This window comes from Gadus morhua, chromosome 14 (genome assembly GCF_902167405.1).
Source record: "Gadus morhua chromosome 14, gadMor3.0, whole genome shotgun sequence".
NCBI classification, from domain to species: Eukaryota; Metazoa; Chordata; class Actinopteri; order Gadiformes; family Gadidae; genus Gadus; species Gadus morhua.
This window is the reverse complement of record NC_044061.1, coordinates 2,794,687-2,815,637: the sequence shown is the minus strand read 5'-3', so window position 1 is coordinate 2,815,637 and position 20,951 is coordinate 2,794,687. Positions and strand designations below refer to the sequence as shown.

The 20,951-nt window shown below is 49.9% G+C and overlaps 3 protein-coding genes across 22 annotated transcripts in view; 2 read left to right on the top strand and 1 right to left on the bottom strand.

Moving 5' to 3' along the window:
• kifc3 (kinesin family member C3) overlaps nt 1-4,036 on the top strand; it is a 28,745-nt gene extending 24,709 nt beyond the window's left edge. For 16 of the 17 annotated variants that reach the window (XM_030377013.1, XM_030377018.1, XM_030377025.1 and 13 more), the window contains 5 exons: nt 219-448; nt 1,099-1,248; nt 1,968-2,094; nt 2,224-2,270; nt 2,788-4,036. In XM_030377013.1, the coding sequence (XP_030232873.1) occupies nt 219-448; nt 1,099-1,248; nt 1,968-2,094; nt 2,224-2,270; nt 2,788-2,796 (563 nt within the window). In that variant the 3' untranslated portion in view covers nt 2,797-4,036. The remainder of the gene's footprint in view (nt 1-218; nt 449-1,098; nt 1,249-1,967; nt 2,095-2,223; nt 2,271-2,787) is intronic. The other variant, XM_030377012.1, reaches the window with a different exon arrangement.
• A 797-nt stretch (nt 4,037-4,833) lies between these two features.
• Nucleotides 4,834-15,901, bottom strand: katnb1 (katanin p80 (WD repeat containing) subunit B 1). 2 transcript variants are annotated; one of them, XM_030377028.1, is made up of 20 exons: nt 15,602-15,901; nt 15,116-15,291; nt 14,651-14,781; nt 14,240-14,357; nt 13,284-13,384; nt 13,155-13,196; nt 12,514-12,597; nt 11,715-11,830; nt 11,559-11,630; nt 10,716-10,866; nt 10,037-10,203; nt 9,246-9,376; nt 9,104-9,154; nt 8,916-8,980; nt 8,043-8,327; nt 7,537-7,686; nt 6,792-6,868; nt 6,582-6,656; nt 5,954-6,070; nt 4,834-5,569 (listed from the first exon to the last, which is right to left on the bottom strand). In XM_030377028.1, the coding sequence occupies exons 2-20, from the start codon at nt 15,153-15,155 to the stop codon at nt 5,434-5,436; spliced, it is 2,109 nt and encodes a 702-aa protein (XP_030232888.1). In that variant the 5' UTR covers nt 15,156-15,291; nt 15,602-15,901; the 3' UTR covers nt 4,834-5,433. The 2 variants fall into 2 exon arrangements, with proteins under 2 accessions (XP_030232888.1, XP_030232889.1); XM_030377029.1 differs by lacking the exon at nt 8,043-8,327.
• A 1,057-nt stretch (nt 15,902-16,958) lies between these two features.
• Nucleotides 16,959-20,941, top strand: cog8 (component of oligomeric golgi complex 8). 3 transcript variants are annotated; one of them, XM_030377117.1, is made up of 6 exons: nt 16,959-17,114; nt 17,200-17,537; nt 17,964-18,171; nt 18,665-19,483; nt 19,834-20,002; nt 20,281-20,941. In XM_030377117.1, exons 2-6 carry the CDS (start codon nt 17,209-17,211, stop codon nt 20,724-20,726), a joined length of 1,971 nt encoding a protein of 656 aa, XP_030232977.1. In that variant the 5' UTR covers nt 16,959-17,114; nt 17,200-17,208; the 3' UTR covers nt 20,727-20,941. The 3 variants fall into 3 exon arrangements, with proteins under 3 accessions (XP_030232977.1, XP_030232979.1, XP_030232976.1); XM_030377119.1 differs by having other exon boundaries at nt 16,962-17,114; nt 17,203-17,537; XM_030377116.1 differs by having other exon boundaries at nt 16,962-17,537.
• The last annotated feature ends 10 nt before the right edge of the window (nt 20,942-20,951 follow it).

The following is a 20,951-nucleotide window of genomic DNA, read 5'->3' as shown; positions in this document are numbered from 1 at the left end:
CACCACACCAACCAACATCCACAACAACCACACAAACAACAACCATCACCAGCACCAACATCCACCACCACAACATCCACCACAACAACAACCAGTAACCACAACAACAACCACCACCACAACATCCACCAAACCAACCACAAGTTTAGTTGTGACCTCATGTGGGCGTTTGTGCGTAAGGGAACCCGGTAAACGCGCGCTGCCTCCCTCCCGCGCAGGTAAGCTGAACCTGGTGGACCTGGCGGGCTCAGAGCGCATCGCCAAGTCGGGCGCGGAGGGCAGCCGCCTGCGCGAGGCGCAGTGCATCAACAAGTCTCTGTCGGCGCTGGGCGACGTCATCAACGCGCTGCGCTGCCGCCACTCCCACGTGCCCTTCAGGAACTCGCGGCTCACCTACCTGCTGCAGGACTCGCTGAGCGGGGACAGCAAGACCCTCATGATGGTGCAGGTGAGGGGGTCCGACAGCCAGCCGCTCTCGCTCCTGAGCAACATGGCGCCACACTGGTTCTCCTCAACGTGTACGTTGTATTGATGATGCTGAGATGCCGTAGACCTCACCCCTGTCTCCCTCTCTGTGTGTTTCTCTGTCTCTGTCTCTGTCTCTCTGTCTCTCCCTCTGTGTGTGTGTCTCTCTCTCTCTCTGTCTGTCTCTCTCTCTCTCTGTCTCTCCCTCTGTGTGTGTGCGTCTCTCTCCGTGTCTCTCTCTCCCTCTCTGTGTCTCTCTCTCTCTCTCTGTCTCTCCCTCTGTGTGTGTGTGTCTCTCTCTCTGTCTCTCTCTCTCTCTGTCTCTCCCTCTGTGTGTGTGTGTCTCTCTCTCTCTGTCTCTCTCTCTCTCTGTCTCTCCCTCTGTGTGTGTGTGTCTCTCTCTGTGTCTCTGTCTCTGTGTGTCTCTCTCTCTCTGTCTCTCCCTCTGTGTGTGTGTCTCTCTCTCTCTGTCTCTGTGTCTCTCTCTGTCTCTCCCTCTGTGTGTGTCTCTCTCTCTGTCTCTGTGTTTCTCTCTCTCTCTCTGTCTCTCCCTCTGTGTGTGTGTGTGTGTCTCTCTCTCTCTCTGTCTCTGTCTCTGTCTCTCTCCCTCTGTCTCGCCCTCTCTCCCTCCAGGTGTCCCCGTTGGTCAGCAACATGAGCGAGTCTGTCTGCTCCCTCAAGTTCGCCCAGCGCGTCCGCAGCGTTGAACTAGGCTCGGCCTCCGCCTTCAAGAGGGTGGAGAACTCCTCCACCTCCTCGTCGCCCACCCACGACAGTGTGGAGGTGAGCTGCTCTGTCCCCTCTGCTCGTCTACCTGTGGTGTGGGACTGTAGCGCATTCGCTCCACCTTCTGATGTTCACAATCTAGTCCCATACTCGGATGTAAGCACGTATTGTGTGTGGTACGTCCTGGCACTTAAAAATAGTACTCAGTACTATGTAGCGTCTTGTCCTAGCTATCTTTGTTGTATATGGGGAATGGGTTAACCTAGCGATTGTAAGTGCTTGGTACTTGTTTCTATGAACATCAATACTGTACCGACAGCGGTATATTGTTGTTTCTCCTTCTTCTGACAAATGTAATTAATAATAATATAAGTTGCTTTGGATAGAAGCGTCTGCTGAATGCCCTGAATGGTATAATGGTTCTCCAACAGATAACTGATTACATTTACAAAGTCTGAAACATTGATCCATGTTGCGTCTGAATTAGTTGTACACCTGATGAGGAAGCACATGAAACCCTTCTAGTGATCTATAATAATAATAATAATACATTTCATTTAGAGGTGCGTTTCAAGGCACCCATGGTCACCTTACAGAGCATAAAGTCATCATAAATCGTGTAAAAACAAGACATTGTGAGAAGAAAAAAAAAAAAAAAGACAGTGATCAGTTAGACGTTGTGTGCGAGTTTGAACAGGTGAGTTTTGAGTTGTGACTTGAAGGTATATCGATCACAACGATGATATGGAGTCACGTTTGACCTCTGACCTCTGCAGCTGGACTCTCCGCCCGTGACACCGGTGCCGCTCCCCATCTCTCGGGCCAGCAGCGCCGGCTCCACCCTCTCCTCCACCTCCCGGACCCCCAGCACGCGCAGACGCTCCCAGTCTCAACTCTCGACAGGTACACACACACACGCACTCAGACACACGCGCACTCCATCTCAACGACCGGCGACGGCCGCGATGGGTCAGCGCGCGTCCCCCTTCCCCCCTCTCTTTGTCCTGACGCTGTGCTGTGATTGGTTCACAGACAGGCAGGTAGACAGAGGCAGCCCGTTGGTGGGGGACAGTGGGCAGGTAGGTGGGTCGGCCACTGGTCGGTTGCTCAGCATGGCCGCGCTCCGCATGCCATGGTGCCCACATGTCACCCGGTCACGACCTACCCGTCTAACTCCTCCCCCCCCACCGCTAACCCGGACGCCATCCACAAAGCTTCTGTTGTGCTCCGCTGCAAAGAAATATTAAACCCACACACACTCACAGCCACGCACACACATGGAGCACCATGTGTGTAGTGGTGCAGTACGTTGCGTTCTGGTACTGTGGCTTATGTTGGCGTGCGTGCGTGCGTGCGTGTGTGTGTGTGTGTGTGTATGTGTGTGTGTTGTACGGTTGAATGGATGACGTTGTGTGGCTTCTTTGTGCGTTACACACAGGATTGTGCTCTGGTGTGAGTGTGCTCGTCTCGTGTCTTGTGTTCTTGGTGAAGAGGCCGTGATGTTTCTGGGCTGTTTGACAGAGCAGCAGTGCACTAAACCCTACCCCTCCCTCCGTGGCTTCCTGCTCACATGCTTCTTCTCTCTTGCCGTTCCAGGACGACTGAAGCTGACGGCGTGAGGAACCGGGGGGGAGAACGTCCAGGAGAGAGTACAGCACGGACACGACTCCAGTAGCGGCTCCCTAAACAACATGTCTCTGCTTTGCTTCACTCCTCTCTGGGAGTGCAGGATGAGGACGTTTGAGGGAGTGACGGAGGGAACGCCGAAGAGGGAGTGATGAGGAGCGGGGGGGCTGTCACACAAAGCAATCTCTCGCCCGCAGCAGTTCACTCTAGTTTTTTTTTCTAAAGTTCCACTGAGGCTGCTTCATCAGCACCCTGAACTTCAAGTTTCCCTCGTCAGCAGTCAAACCGAGGGGGGATGTTGACTGGTGGCTGTCAAAAAGACTACAGTGGCAGTTAAACTGCCCGTACCAACCCATACTACCCCCCCCCCCCACCCCCCCCCCTCCTGGACCTTAGATAAGCTCTGCCTCCGTCCGGAAACCATTGGTTACGGCCGCTAACCCTTTTTTCTTCCTGATGCCCTAACACAGTATATACTTTGCGATTACAGTATTCCATGGTAAAGTTGCACTTTAAACTTTAGTTTTGTTTGTTTATGTGTATTAACATAAGTTATGCTTGATTTTTAAAGTATGGGTAATACGGTATATCTATTTATGTTTTGACATGCTTTAATCTACATTTTTATTTTGCTTAAACTTTCCAATGGAGGCCGATGTGTTTATCTTTTTTGCATTTACCTGAAGGCCTCCTTTTATCCAATCAGGGTACTCCACTGAATCCAAGATGGGGCATATTCTGTCCAATAGGACATGAGCAATAGAAGAGTGTAGAAGGCTGGAGAACACCATCTCTTTAGTATTTTTGGGTTTGAATCCACAGGGGGGAATAACTAGTGTCAACCTCAACCCCGCATGGAAGAATTTCCGTTCTCTAAAACACACGACAGGAACGACCATTCCTGCACTGTGAATTCTTCCATGAGTGGCTTGGTGCTTACCAAACTAAAACCACGTGACGGGACGGGACGCGTGCGTATGCAGTGGTGATCCGAGCCGGGCCGGGCGTATGTATGTGTGTATATAATATATGACTGCTTAGGACTTTGAAACCACTGAACTGGTGGAGCGTGTTGTCAGTAAATTGTCGCTAACCCAATGTCCCGAGACGCTTGTCTGTCGTGCTCTGCTTGCTTATCTTTGTCGTAGATTTCTAGCCGTGATTTTGTATGAAACCCTTTTTAAATAAACACTCGAAACCAAATGTGTATTGACTGCCCGATCCAGATCATTTGTTTGTCATTTGTATTTTGGCTGTGCTGCTTTGCATTCTGTGGGACGTGAACTTGACCTCATCTGAGGTATCTGTGTAGGACAAACCCAGGTGTTTCTCATTACACTAATTATTGATCTGCTCTTTATGTACCTGTACATTGATAGTAGACTAGTGATACACGTCATGGTTAAAGCATAAACATAGACGCTACTTTGACCCTGTTGCTGCCATGTTTGAGGCCAAGACTTGACCTGGCAAGAAAAAGTTAAATGGGAGCAGTGGTTTTCTGGATTAAAGCATTAATGTTAGAAATCTCTAAACATTGCTTTACAGATTTCTTTACAGATCAATAAGTAATTTTTTTTATATCTTTTTTGTAATTTAATATCATCAACGTAGATCAGAATGTAAAAATGAATGGGGCAATTCATCCAAGAGATCTGCAGTTCCGTTTACAAGTTGTATTTGCAGCTCCAACATGCCAGCGACACGGATACAAACCAAAGGACAATGCGGGCATCCATGTTTGTCTTTGGTTAACAAAGCAGCAAACCCATCACTAGTGTTACGAGTGACACCTGTGTTAGTCCTGACATTGTTAACTAGGCTACAAAGAACAATGACGATTCAAAGCAATGCAAGCCAAGTAGAGAAACGATACTCAATTCAATAAGCTCTCAAACCTACAGTTAATATCATGTATGAGGTTAACGTGTGTGTATAAGTAGGTCGGATATTGTCAACATACCAGCAACCCATCATATGTAGGGTACCCCCTTTATGCTCAACATAAGACATTCACATGTTCTACTGTTTTATTAGGAACAAATAAAATCTTCATTGTCAACTACATTTAAAAGGAGCGCTTCTATACAGTTTCATCAAGTAAAAAATAATCCTGATAGATTATGTTTTAAATAACATTGAAGCATCAACTCGTCAGTGCCCAGATTTCAGCGCTTTGTGCAATCACGTGTCTCAGGAAGAACGGCTGTCCCTTACTTGTGTCTCACGACTCCACAGCATGTTTAAATTAAAACATGCTGTCCGAGCGATGACGAGTTGCGTTGATGTGTCCCATTTCCCCACTATACTACGCAAGGCCTTATACGTTTCTGATTGGCCGGCCCCACAGAGCCCCGCCCCCGACACACAGACACACACATTTATACTGGCAGGATTCATTAGTGCCTCGATAACGACAGTGAAGCAGTGAGGCGTTTCAACGCTGACGCCTCCAAACGCAGTCACCACTGTCCATTTAGTATCGGCTCCCGTCCCGATAGAGACGTCGTGATTGGCTCCCCGAGGCGGCGGGAGGCGTGGCTGCGTGCAGCTGGTTTAAGGCCCCGGTCTCCCCTCTTTCTTCTTGTGGGATCAGTGTCAGTAGGCCGGCGGGGGTCAGTAGTCCAACGGGGCCAGCAGGAGCTGCAGCTCTTTGAAGGCACTGCCGTGGCGACCCACCTGGTCGGCCTTGGTCTTCACCACGTTGCTCAGGTTCTTCAGCTGCTTGAAGCACGCCTTGCACTTCTGGAGCCTGAGACCGTGCACACACACGAGCATCGGGTCAGTTCAACAGCAAATGGACTGCATTTATACAGCGCTTCTCTAACCACTGACCCCTCAAAACGCTATTATTATCATATTGTTTGTTATAACTTTTTCAAATTGAATTGAGGATTTCAACGCCACTTTGCATATTAAAATACACTTTGAAAAACTTATTTTCAAATGATGTCATTAAATTGCATAATGAATTGTCATTTGCATAATGTAATGACCTATTGAATTGCAAATTGCATTGCCATTTGAATTTTGCTACATATATTCTTGCATACACATCCACACACACCGACGGCGGTGTCAGCCAATCAGGGCGACAGCCAGCTCGTCGGGACGCTGAGACGGCGCTGTCACTCACCGCTCCTCCCTGGTGATGTCGACGCCCAGAGAGGGCGGGGCCTTCAGCGTCTCCGAGATGAGCGGCCAGAAGCGCTTCAGGATCAGCTTCAGCGACATGCAACCCGTCTGGACGTAACTGGACACACACACACACACACACACACACACACACACACACACACACACACACACACACACACACACACACACACACACACACACACACACACACACACACACACACACACACACAGTGTTAGACGGTTGAGGGCCTGGGAACAGCAAATTACAAATGACAGAAGCAAAGTAAAGCAAGCCAGTATCAACGGAGCGTTTATAAAAGAAAGATCATAATAAAAATATGTTACGTAACCCACCAGGAAGTACAGGCATTATCATTCCTCAACAATTTACTTCAGACGTCAGTCAAAGCGTCTTTCTGACAAAGTCGTCCTGCAACTCACTGACATGCAAATTCACCAGACCTTATGTAAGCCTACAGCAGAAATGTGATCTGTGTGTTTATCAGACACGTCAACACAGCTGCTGGTTTGAAGAGCTGCCGGAAGGATGATGATGTTGTTGCGATCCCAATCTAACCGTGTTCATCCTTAAAGTTTGTGGGAACATGAGACCCGCTCACTCACCTCTCATATTTGCTTTGCAGCAGCTCTTCAATCTGGGGGAGGATGGACGTACACAGGTCCAGCTTCCACAGCACCCTGGGACAGAAGCACGGTTACAGACCTGAGGAGGACTCTCTACACTCAAGGCAAACACCAAGGGGGGTGTGTGTGTGTGTGTGTTTGTGTGTGTGTGTGCGTATGTGCGTGTGCGTGTGAGTGTGTCTCTCTCACGGTTTGAGGTTGACGATGTTGAGGAGGTCCACCACGATGGAGCGGTCGTTCATGGCCACCGCCATGTCCAGGCAGTTCTGGTGGGAGGAGCCAAAGAGAGACGCCGTCACAACGGAGACAGAGGGACGACCCTTCACTTCTACACACAAGTCATCGACTGACATCACAGCAACCCCCCCCCCCCCCAAATGAAATGGTAAACGGACTGCATTTATGTTGTGTTCTTTTAACCAGTGGACACTCAAAGCGCTTTAAAACATTTCCTAACATTCACCCGTTCGTGAACACATTCACACACCGACGGCGGAGTCAGCCACGCCTTCTCGCCGGGAGCAGTCAGGGTGAGGGGTCTCGCTCAGGGACACCGCGACACTCAACTAGCAACCTTCAGCCAACCCACTCTACCTCCTGAGTCACATGCCGCCCTTAAAAAGGGACCAATCATCCACCAATGCAGGGGCTACCACTGCAGGACACTGCCTGGTTCAGTGAGGCCTGGGGGGGGGTCTCCCCACTGGTGCAGGACACCGCCTGGTTCAGTGAGGCCTGGGGGGGGTCTCCCCACTGCTCCAGGACACTGCCTGGTTCAGTGAGGCCTGGGGGGGGGTCTCCCCACTGCTCCAGGACACTGCCTGGCTCAGTGAGGCCTGGGGGGCTCCCCACTGGTGCAGGACACTGTCTGGTTCAGCGAGGCCTGGGGGGGGGGCTCCCTCTCTGCGTGTCGGGGGGCCAGCAGCAGCCTCACCTTGACGTCACCGCTGCCCCACACGGCCTTCACGGCCTCCAGGTTCTTCTGCCGGCTGCTCAGCATCACACACATGGTGTCGTGGCCCTTCTTGATCTGGGACTGTGCCTCCTCGTCCCCCAGCACCTCGGGCCCTTTGTGGAACGAGTTCTGGAGCGCAGGGGGGGGGGGGGGGGGGGGAGAGAACCGGTTAGATCGCTCCGGTGACGTCAAACGATCACACAACTTATATAATCTAGTTTTCGATTTTTGTTCATTTTTTTTTTCATTCAATGTTTTAAAGGAAGTGCAGAACAGCTGGACACATATCTGTACATTATTTTAGATTTGAACATTTAATTTTTTACCATTTTGTGCATTTTTTTTGAAGGAGAAATTTTTTAAGGAGACAAAATCAAAAATAATCGTTTGAAAAATCGTGATTTCAATATTGACCAAAGTCATCGTGGTTATGATTTAATAACGGAGCAGCCCCAGGTGACGCCCCCCCGCCCCCCCCAGCCCACCGGTCTGAAGTCCGCCACGTTGAGTCCGATGGGCTCCTTCCTGGAGGAGGGGATGATGTTGATGGGGGGCGGGGCTCTGGGCTTGGCGGCGGCCGTGGTAGCCTGGGGGGGGGCCCGGGGGGACTGGGGCCCGGGGGGGTGCGGGTCGGAGGCCGTGGGCCGGGCGACCGTGTGTGTGGTCGTCGTGGTCATGGTGGCGGTGGCGGTGGGGCGCGGGGGGGCGGAGACGACGGTGGGCTCAACCCTCTGGACGGGGGTCGACATGGCGATGGGGTGCTTCTTTAGCTGGGGGAGGGGGATGAGGCTGTGAGGCTTTATACCATTGGTTCTCAAAGTGCGGCCCGCGGGCCAATGACGGCCCGCAGAAACATTCCTGCCGGCCCTCAATGACAGACAGATGTAAGTATGTAAATAAATATATATATATTTTTTTTTTTTGTATTATTATTATTATTACATCAATATTAATTTAAACAAAAAAATATATATATAAAGAGAAAAGTCGACTCGCTCTAGCTTTCAATTAAATCCTGTTACATTTGTTAGTTTTAATCCGACTGTCCATTACTTTGAAAGGATGAACCTCAGTTTCGTGATTTGGACCTCACCTCACTTGCACTGTTTCCTTTGGGGGCCTCAAATTCTGGGTTCCTAAATTGGCCCTTAGCCATCAAAACTTTGAAAACCCCTGGTTCATTCATACCATAACACATTAAGTACCCCATATTGAACGCATCTGAGTCATGTCGAAACTGAACTTGCAAATTTTTGGATATTTGTTTGCATTAGGAATGCATCATTCCTTCCACTGTTTATACTTATTTTAAAACGATAAGACGTCATACACAACGAACAACACCAAAACAAACCCACCTGTTGCTTCTCAGGCATGGGGGTCATAGCTTCCTTCACCGAGCTGGCTCTCACTATGAAGGTCTCTGCAGGGACAGCACATTAACACATTGGTGCGTGTTAGCACAAGTCAAACAGTTTTGCTACAGAGGATCAATAATAAACTCAGCAGTTGAATGTGTTAGGAGAAGGAAAATATAGATCATCACCATCTTCCATAGGGGCAGGGAACAGGTCCCCGGGCTTGGGAGGAGAGCGCGCTGGAAGGGAACGAGAGCGGGGAGTTTAATCTCATATAAAGTGCAACCATCTAAAGGGTTCTCATGGTTCTCCCCGGAGGAGGTCACCCACAGATGGCGTTCCTCGGCTGGAAGATCTCGTGGTAGTCGTCGGCGTTCCGGATCTCGGCAGCGGACTCGTTCTCCTCCTTCTCGTCTTCACTGCTGGGGCTGCGTCGTTCCGACTCTGAGCTCTGCTTCACCCTGGGAGGGGGGGGGGGGGGGGGGGGGAGAACATACATGTGTTACCGGGGAGACTACAGTATGAACAGGGGGCCCGGCTGTGTTACCATGGAGACTACAGTATGAACAGGGGGCCCGGCTCTGTTACCGTGGAGACTACAGTATGAACACGGGGCCCGGCTGTGTTACCGTGGAGACTACAGTATGAACACGGGGCCCGGCTGTGTTACCGTGGAGACTACAGTATGAACAGGGGGCCCGACTGTGTTACCGTGGAGACTACAGTATGAACAGGGGGCCCGGCTGTGTTGCCATGGAGACTACAGTATGAACAGGGGGCCCGGCTGTGTTACCGTGGAGACTACAGTATGAACAGGGGGCCCGGCTGTGTTACCGTGGAGACTACAGTATGAACAGGGGTCCAGGCTGTGTTACCGTGGAGACTACAGTATGACCACGGGGCCCGGCTGTGTTGCCGTGGAGACTACAGTATGACCACGGGGCCCGGCTGTGTTACCGTGGAGACTACAGTATGAACATGGGACCCGGCTGTGTTACCGTGGAGACTACAGTATGAACAGGGGGCCGGGCTGTGTTACCGTGGAGACTACAGTATGACCACGGGGCCCGGCTGTGTTACCGTGGAGACTACAGTATGACCACGGGGCCCGGCTGGGGTACCTCTGAGGGCCGCTGCAGGTGGTCATGGGTCGCTCGTAGCTGCGTCGCAGGGTGGACCCCTTGGGGGAGGGCTCTGTGGGCTGGACCACGGCGCCCCCGGGCCTCTTGACCCTGGTCAGGTCCACCAGGTAGGAGGACACGTTGGTCTGTTGGTGGGACAGGCCGATCTGCGGAGCGGGGGCCCAGAGTGAATCATGGGGGTTTGGACAGCATATTGACGTACTGTCAAAACACGGGCCTCTGAGGCGTTGTCATGTTATTTAACATTTAGCAGTTATCCAAAGCGACTCACTTACAGTGAGTACATTTGTCAGAAGAAATAGAAACAGCAATATCGGTGCAGTAAGGATGTTCATAGAAACAAGTGCCAAGCACTAACAATCACTAGGTTAACCCATTCCACGTACACAACAGAGATAGCTAGGGTAAGATGCTAAGTACTATTTTTAAGGACGTACAACGTGCAATAAGTGTGTTCCATACAATAAGTGCGTATTGTGTGCGTTTTGCCTGCGTCCCCTTACCAGCCTCAAATGGGGGAATAAGATCTCCCAAGGATCCAACGTATATGGTCACTTATTGGTCAACATGTACAGATCAATCCCCATACATCCTATCCCCAACACACGCCCCCACTGCCCCCGACGGTGACCCATCGGCCCCCGGGGGCCGGACCCACCAGCTTGTCGTGGCAGATGGCCATGTCGGCCACCTTGCCCCAGCCCACGGGCACCACGTCGAAGCAGCGGTCGGGCTCCCAGCCGTAGACCCGCAGCGAGTCGGAGGCCCCGGAGTACAGGCAGCCACCGTCAGGGTCGAAGACGACGCACCTGGGGGGGGGAGAGAGGACCACACTCAGACAGAGCCACCAAACCAGTCACCACACTCAGACACAGCCACCGAACCAGTCACCACACTCAGACACAGCCACCAAACCAGTCACCACACTCAGACCACAGCCACCAAACCAGTCACCACACTCAGACACAGCCACCGAACCAGTCACCACACTCAGACACAGCCACCAAACCAGTCACCACACTCAGACCACAGCCACCAAACCAGTCACCACACTCAGACACAGCCACCGAACCAGTCACCACACTCAGACACAGCCACCACACTCAGACCACAGCCACCAAACCAGTCACCACACTCAGACACAGCCACCGAACCAGTCACCACACTCAGACACAGCCACCAAACCAGTCACCACACTCAGACCACAGCCACCGAACCAGTCACCACTCAGACACAGCCACCAAACCAGTCACCACACTCAGACACAGCTACCAAACCAGTAACCACATTCAGACCACAGCCACCAAATCAGTCACCACACTCAGACCACAGCCACCAAACCAGTCACCACACTCACCAAACCAGTCCCCACACTCAGACACAGTCACCAAACCAGTCACCACACTCCCACCTGCTTCATTTCAACTTTCAGCTCAAATCTCCATCTTGTGAAACCGGAAAAGAATCATAAGAGAGAACTCTAAAGTGCCACGGTCCACACCTGACCGCGCCGGTTTCCACGTCGGACGAGCCGATCATCTTGAACTTCTCCAGATCCCACAGCTTGATGGTTCTGGAACACAGAGGACGTCATGTAGCAGCGAGGGAACGCCACGTTAAACACAGGATCCACCTGGGGGCCGGAGCCCCGGGTTACCTATCTGAGCTGCCCGACGCCAGCAGGTACTCGTTGGGGTGGAACTGGATGATGTTGACTGCGGCCGTGTGGGCGGTGAACTCCGTGATGGTCTTCCCCGCGGTCACGTCCCATAGCTGGGAGACAGACACAACGAGCAGAGCACATCCAGTCAGGTCCTCACAGCTGAGAGACAGACACGACGAGCAGAGCACATCCAGTCAGGTCCTCACAGCTGGGAGACAGACACGACGAGCAGAGCACATCCAGTCAGGTCCTCACAGCTGAGAGACAGACATGACGAGCAGAGCACATCCAGTCAGGTCCTCACAGCTGAGAGACAGACATAACGAGCAGAGCACATCCAGTCAGGTCCTCACAGCTGAGAGACAGACATGACGAGCAGAGCACATCCAGTCAGGTCCTCACAGCTGAGAGACAGACATAACGAGCAGAGCACATCCAGTCAGGTCCTCACAGCTGGGAGACAGACATAACGAGCAGAGCACATCCAGTCAGGTCCTCACAGCTGAAAGACAGACATGACGAGCAGAGCACATCCAGTCAGGTCCTCACAGCTGGGAGACAGACATAACGAGCAGAGCACATCCAGTCAGGTCCTCACAGCTGAGAGACAGACATAACGAGCAGAGCACATCCAGTCAGGTCCTCACAGCTGAGAGACAAGACAAAATATTTAATCTATAATTATGGGCTCGCGTACTTATGCTTTATAAGAGTTTAATCTTATTTGGTCAACATCAATTTCCAAAACCTAAACAAGGCTTCCTAACTAAAAGGAGATTGCAGATGTGGTTACCTTAATAGTGCTGTCGTCCCCAGCGGACGCCAGCCATTTGCCGTCTGGACTGAAAGCGAGATACCTCACCGCCTGACTGTGGCTCTGGAGGAAGAAACAACAAATACCAAAGAGGGGTCGGCAGAGCACAAAAGGTCTGGTAACTCCATTAGTCTGAGAAGAACATCCCATTGAAATGCAGTCCGTGGAGACGCATAGGGCAGAGGGCAGATGGGTAAAAGGGTTCTGGTTTAATAATACGGTTGTCTGTATCATGTGCTCTGAGGCATCAATAGATTGAAGCGTTTACCTTCCATTGAACCTAGCCATGATTTTTACAAAACACAGACTCAAAACATCATCCTTTGGATAAGGATTTAGACACACAGGAGACAGGAGTCAGACACAAGACAGTCGGTGTCTCGACGCATGCGACGCACTAATCTGTAGGATTAGCTATTCAGCCGCCCGGCACTCACCGATAACAAAAAGGCAAATTAGAGACCAAATTAGCAGCAGGCTAGTAGCCAACTTGATGAGATAAACAAACCATAGATCCAAAAGGTAAACTGCTTACAGTACAAATTCATTTTAGGTGAAAATGTTTTCAATAGACAATGACAGGTGTATCAAAGGACCCGTTCCCATGGATACTGACTTACCTTATACGTGAAGACACACCCCTTTCTTCGCACATCCCAGACCTGAGAGGAAGCAACCACAACAACGAAAGGTTTAACTGGAGGAAGCCAAGAGAAGGTTTACGCAATAGAACAGTCTTTAACACACACCTTGATGTTTGTGTCCATGGAGCCGGAGGCCAAGTAATCCCCAAACGGATGGAAGTCCAGGCTGGTGATATTGGCCTTGTGTCCCGAGAGAGAACGCAGGACTGAGAGGAATCACACAACAACACTACTTCACACAACTGACACAGCCATCGCAGACCCACGGCCATAGAAAGAGTTAGAGCGCTTTAAAGAATGGTAAATGGACTGCAGTTTAAGGGCTGAACAATTTGGGGAAATAATCTAATTGCGATTATTTTGACCAATATTGCGATTGCGATTTAATATGCGATTTATTTAATTTATTAAGTTCCTTATGTTCTGTATTATTCACTAAAAAAACAATAAATCATTCTTTAGTATGACCAACTCAACATTGGTAGCAGTCAACATGTAAGCTGCTCTTTCCTTTAGGACAGGCCGAAGTGTTGAGATGAATTGATAAGACATCTTTATTTAACTATTGAATTGTAAAAGAAAAATAAATCAAAATCCTACTGATCTCCAGTCAGTAATGGTAAACCCCCCCCCAAAAAAATAGAAAAGAAAAAAACATACAAAAATACTTTTTTGGGGTCTTTTTTTTTCTTGCAGCCTTTGCGATTGGCATATCGCGTTCTATTACATCGCGATTTCGATTTGGTTAATCGTTCAGCCCTAATTTATATAGAGCTTTTCCAACCAGTGGCCACTCAAAGCGCTTTACAATACTGCCCAACATTCACCCATTCATGCACACATTGACACACCGACAGCGGAGTCAGCCACGCAGGGCGACAGCCAGCTGGTCAGGAGCAGTCAGGGTGAGGTGCCTTGCTCAGGGACACCTCGACACTCAGCTGGGATGAGCCGGGATCCTGCTCTACCTCCTGAGCCCCATGCCGCCGTTATATCGATTAAGAAGTGTTTGATAAGGTACAGACAACAACAACAGACTTAGGCCAAATCCCATTTCTTACTTTTGGCGGCCTCCAAGTCCCAGACACGCAGAGATCCGGACTGGGAGCCAGCCGCCACCTGCTCCTCTGAACTGTTGAACTGGATGCACTCCACCGGGTTGTTGTGGCCAGTGAGGCTCTGACGAGAGGAACACAAGCCCATGACTAGTACAAAAAGGCATGTTCAAAAATACATGCATGAAAATGCACATGTAATAGCACTCAGCATTGTGTAGCCTCTTATCCTAGCTATCTTTATTGTATTCAGGAAATGCGTTAACCTAGTGATTGTTAGTGCTTGGAACTTGGTTCTATGAACATCCTTACTGTAGCGACAACGATATATTGTTGTTTCTCTTTCTTCTGACAAATGTACATATTGTAAGTCGCTTTGGATGAAATGTGAATGAAACAGCTGTAGGGTAGCCTTACCATAATACAGTTTGATTTGTTGACACCCCAGATGTTGACCTTGCAGTCCTCCCCTCCAGTAGCGAGCAGACGGCCTGAGCTCCTCCCCAGAGCCAAGCACGACACGTTACTGGAGTGGGCCACAAACTCCTCTGCAGGAACACACACACACACACACACACACACACACACACACACACACACACACACACACACACACACACACACACACACACACACACACACACACACACACACACACACACACACACACACACACACGTTTTAGCTCATCGCAAAGCAATCCCAGCTCAGTCTAGATTTATACAGTAGAGCATAGTATAGTTCTAGAGTAGTGTTTATACACCAGAAGTGATATAGTATATACAGTGTAATTATTAGGGGTAATTATATAGCATAGTATATACTCAATAAGTCCCAGCTCAGTAGTAGAGTTATTTCATATAGTACAGTGTGTATACTCACGCAGTCTCCAGGAGGTCTTGGTGGCGTGGGCCCCAGCCATGGTGCCAGAGCGGGGGGGGCTTGCGTCTTTGTTTTAAGGTGTATTAAACGTGACCCCTCTCATTAGCGTCTTGGCTGATCGGGATTAATGGCAACAACATCCAGTCCTCCAGTTCACATACTGGAGGAATGTGGACCTACAGGAGAACCAGAAGAAGACAACTTCAGTCAGTATCACTACCAGGTCATCACGTTCACACTCACTAACAACAACCAGAAACTAATAACAGAATTTAACATCCAGTCGACAAGTGAAGTCGACCCATTATTTAGTGGAGTGATGAACTGTCAATCAATGAACTGTCAATCAGCCTGAGTTAGCCAAACTACACACACTCCAGTAAATCCGTCCTTATAAATATATATTTACACATATAACTCAATGTTCACCATGCCACCACGTCGCTTTTTTGGGTTATATACTTTAAACAGACTGTTAGTTTGTACCTTGGTGAGGAGTTTGGCTCACTGTCCGCGGCTACTGCGTTAGCTCGCTAGGCTAATTAGCCTCTTCGCTAACTTTGAGTTAGATTCCTGTAGTTTGGTCCTTCACCTCCGACCAGATCCTCAGAGTACATCCGTTGTACCTCTTCAGCAGGAAGCCGGTTGTTGTTGACTTGTTGGTAAACAGGTTTTGTGCGCCGGAGGAGAGCCCACAACAACACAACAACACAACACCGTCCCGCAGCTTAGCAACTAAACACAAGCCGTCAACGACTTCCGGTTATGCCCAAAAAAGGGCATCGCTGCAGACAGGCTCAGACATATCATATCCATTTTAGACATATATTATTTGTTAGACAGTCATTTTAAGATTTGGAATCATCCAATTTGATAAAACAAACGAAAACTTAGCACATTTTGGAATGCAACATGCATCAGGATACAGAAGGAAGTTAACATCCACTGTGTGTGTGTGTGTGTGTGTGTGTGTGTGTGTGTGTGTGTGTGTGTGTGTGTGTGTGTGTGTGTGTGTGTGTGTGTGTGTGTGTGCGTGCGTGTGCGCGCGCGTGCGCGCGCGTGCGTGTGGGTGTGCATGCATGCTTTTTTATTTTCTGCAATAATTCTTTGTATTTTGCCATACAACTATTGATATGCATATTTATATTTTACAATTGCAATTGTATTTTTATTGTAATGTTACTTTTTGTAAAACACAATGTGTTACCCTTTAATATGTATTGTATTACTGTGCTTTATGAATTGGCTCAACCATTAAAACGTGTTCCTCTGGCATTCATTTTAATTGCCTTGGAGGGTTGTGAGTTCCAAGCTAAATATTGTTTGATGCCTAGACTACCATCTACTATCATATAATGGTTTGATCCTATTCATGTTTGTCCTTTAAAATCCTTTAAGAGCAACAATGGTTTATGTATGTGGTGGTCAACAGGTTGTTAATTTAATGGCCTCTGTGGCTGGCTGTGAACAATGAAGTCTGTCTCCTATTTCATACTATCCTGATTCAGGTCTGGCTTTGATTAAATAGTTTGACTAATCCATTCAAAGCAAAATTATTTTAGTATTGTGTCTTTTGTTGGTATTGTAGCAAATGGGATTGATATACTTTTCCCAAGTTCTTGACACAGATGTCGAATCAATTAGTATTTTGAATATCTTATTCTCAAGGTGGAGACCCCATGACCTTTGAAAGGAAGGGACGACTACATTTTAACAGTACACATTTAAAAACGTACACTCAAATGACTCGGTTGGCAGAGTGTGGTGCAGACGTTTATGTGGAGACAGATCCCAGTACCATGTTGTTTATTGAACAGACTCCTGGGAGCCTGTGGGGGGCAGCATCGCACACCAGAAAATAGGAGCGAAGAAGAAGAAACCCGGAAGTAAAGAAAACCTCCGTGACTGATAAATCAATCCGAGGAATACCGAAAGATAACAAACATCCTGCTGCTTTAAGGGTTCCAAAACCATAAGAATCCCCCTTGTTTTATGAAAGGTACACCGTCATGTCAAAAATAATTAATTAATATTATAGTGAGCGTCTGTAGAAAGCGTTTTACTGAGAGGCTCCACTACCACAGCAGAGGGCGATGGAGTCTGTGGACGTGGAGGACGAGAGCATCCTGGCCTCGATCTTCAAAGACAGCTTCCCGGACAACTGGCGGGACAACCCGGACTTCGCCGCCTACCTGTCCGAGCTCAGCTCCTTCGGGGTGGAGAAGCTGAACCGTGAGCCCGACCGGCTGTCGGAGGAGAGAGCCCAGATCCTCCAGCAGACGCGGGAGCTGGCCTTCTCCAACTACAAGACCTTCATCCGCACGGCCGACTGCACCGAGGAGATCTACAGGGACTTCGGCAGGATAGAGAGCAGCGTCTCAAAGCTCCTGGACAAGCTACCGAGTTTTGGGGAGAAATGCAGGTCAGTGATGATACATGTAATAACACATGAAAAGAGAGTTTTGACAGTACGTGAGTTTTTTGTTCTGACACTTGTGTGTTGATATAATACCATGCCTCGATGCCTTTCTTCAGTGACTCACTGAGGTAAAAAAAATATCCCAGGGCACTTATCGAAAAGAGTAGGGGCTTCCCCGGTGTCTTGGCTAAAACTGCCAAACCAGGCTTATTCAATCTGGCCCCCTAATCATCCTCCTGTCTGACTCATTAATTCCCTCACTCTCCACCTCAAGCTGGTGTGTGGTGAGCGTTCTGGCGCATATTGGCTGCCGTGCATCACCCAAGTGGGTGCTACACATTGGTGCAGCAACCCCCCCCCCTTCAGTGTAAAGCATCTTTGAGCGAGAGAAAAGCGCTCTATAAATTCAATCCCTCTTTCTTCATCCAGGGGGTTCATGAAGGAGGCGGAGCAGATCGGGGCCAGCCGGCGAATGAACAGCCTGACGCTGAACCGACACACTGAGATCCTGGAGATCCTGGAGATCCCCCAGCTGATGGACACCTGCGTCAGGAACGGTTACTACGAGGAGGCCCTGGAGCTGGCTGCGTACGTCAAGAGGCTGGAGAAGAAGCACTCCTCGCTGCCAGTCATCCAGGTTAGGGCCACCAAGAATCAGACCACCAGAGAACCTGCTCAGGTTTAATATTTCGGGTATCACCAACATGTAAGCTTGTTTCATATCAGAACGATTATTTTGGTGAAAAATCCCTTCTTTTAAATGTATGCGAATCCACAGCTATGTGTCTTATCCTAGCTATCTTTGTTGTCTACGGGGAATGGGTTAACCTAGCGATTGTTAATGCTTGGCACTTGGTTCTATGAACATCCTTACTGTACCCACTCACAGCGATATATTGTTATTTCTCTTTCTTCCGACACATTTCTTCTGACTTATTGTAAGTGGCTTTTGATAAAAACATCTGCTAAAGGCCCTAAATGTAAATATAAAAAACAGATAAACACTGGCCACTGCCATCGCTGAATGTCTGTATATGTATGGGCGGGGTATCGGCTGATTCGATGTCGGGCCGATAAATAGGAGCATCCCTAATGTACCCCCCCCCCTCTAACCCGGTGTCTGTCCCCAGGGCATCGTCCACGAGGTCCGCCAGTCGTCCCAGCTCATGCTGAACCAGCTCCTGCAACAGCTGCGCAGCAACTCCCAGCTGCCCGTCTGCCTCCGGGTCATCGGCTACCTCCGCAGGATGGACGTGTTCACGGAGGCGGAGCTCCGCGTCAAGTTCCTCCAGGCGCGAGGCACCTGGCTGCACTCCATCACCGGCGCCGTCCCCGCCGACGACCCCTACTTCCACATTACTAAGACCATCGAGGCCTGCCGCGTGCACCTCTTCGACATCATCACCCAGTACCGGGCCATCTTCAGCGACGAGGACCCCCTGCTGGCCCCCGGGGGCCAGGCGGTCAACGAGGGCGCCATCTTCCACGGCTGGGTGGTGCAGAAGGTGGCCGAGTTCCTGGAGACCCTGGACCGGGACCTCCAGCGTGGCGTGGGCAGCCGGCTGGAGTCCCTGCTCGGACAGTGCATGTACTTCGGCCTCTCCTTCAGCAGGGTGGGCGCGGACTTCCGCGGGCAACTGGCGCCAATGTTCCAGAGGGTGGCCGGGGAGACCTTCCACCAGGCCGTGCAGGAGGCGGCGGACAAGTTCCAGGAGGACATGAACCACTACACCCTGATATCGCTGCCCTCCATGCTGGGGGGCGCCATCCCGGCCGTGGCCCCCAGCACCCAGCCCGGCACCCTGCAGCCCCCCATGTCCCTGCTGGACTTCCAGCCCCTGGCGTGCTTCCTGAACCACATCCTGACGGCCTTCAACGACCTGCGGCTGTGCTGCCCCATCGGGCTGGCCCAGGACGTCGGCCTGTACCTGGAGGACGCCCTGATGAAGGTAACGACGAGGACTCACACTTGGGATTTTACAAAAAAACAGAAAGCCACAATATTTTTAATGCTGGGTTGTTTGTGACATAAACAAAAGCACGTCCACCTAGATGTTGTTCTTGGTTTGTCGGCTTTTGTTCAGCTTTTTTGTTTTCCTTTTCCTTTTTCCTTTTGTTTTTGATTTCCTGAAATCACAATTAATTAGTTTTACACTCTTCATGGCCATTATTTTGCTTAATTAAGATGTCGCTGAATCTCTTTCTGAAGAGATTCTGCTTTAAATACATTCTCTCTCTATCTCTCTGTCTCGCTCTCCCCCTCTCTCCCTCTCTCCCTCTCCCCCTTTCTCCCCCCCAGGTGACCAAGCTGATCCTGGTGTTCCACCGGGCTGAGGAGACGGCCTTCAGCGTCCGGGAGAAGGAGCTGTTCGTTCAGTTCTGCTGTGCGTATGCTGAAGACCTGGTGCCCTTCCTCAACCGCTGCCTGCAGGTCCTCTTCCCCCCCGCCCAGCTGGCCCTGATACTGGGTAAATACCATGGGGAGGGTTTTAAGATTTATTTTCCCGTCTTGTCTGCAAAGACGATCCAAAAGAATTAGGCAATGTTGAGTGTATGTGAGTATTTATAGAAACAAACTACACATGTAGCTTGGCTGTCTGGTAGTGCCTTTGAATATTAATGACAAGTTCACAGTATACAATCAACTTAAAACCGTATTGATCGATTGAAAAGCATAACTCTGGTAAATGTTGTTATTTCTCCTGGAGTTCTCTTCATTAAGCCTGACCGTTTCCCCGTCCACCAGGTGTACCCCCGACCCAGGTCCACAAGTACGGCAGCCTGGGCTGTATGGACGAGGACACCATCCTCGCCCCGCTGGACTTCCTCCTCCCCAAGAGAGAGATCGTGGTGCCTGCGGAGGACTTGAGCGCCGATCTCAGTAGCCCCGCCTCCTCGGAGGCCGTCACCATCCAGGGACCCACAGAGGAACCTAGAGAGGGACCTCGGCCCGAGGTGGACCCGACGACGGACCAGGGGCCCCCAGAGGAACCTCACCCAGACGCAGACCTGAACACGGACCCGGGTTCCTCAGAGGAGCTGAAACGTTCGGAACCAGCGACCGAGGACTCGGATAAAGATTTCTACGACCCAGAGCTTGAGGCTATACTGAACGACCCGGGGCCAGGGGTGCGTGATGACGACGAAGACGACGACGACACAGTGACGAACGATGAGATCTCCTTTGAGTGATGGTCACCCCCGGCCCTCCATACTGACTCTGCTCCTTGGAATTTAAAAACATTGCTTGCAAAATATATGGGATATTAGACATGTTTTTGGAAATATGGGAAAGAAAATAAAACTAATATTTATTGTGGTTTTGGGGCTCATTTGAAATCCTCTGTATACAAGTTTACTGAGATCATTGTAAATAAAATATTCCATGATTTTATTTGTTAATCTAACAATTCCCTG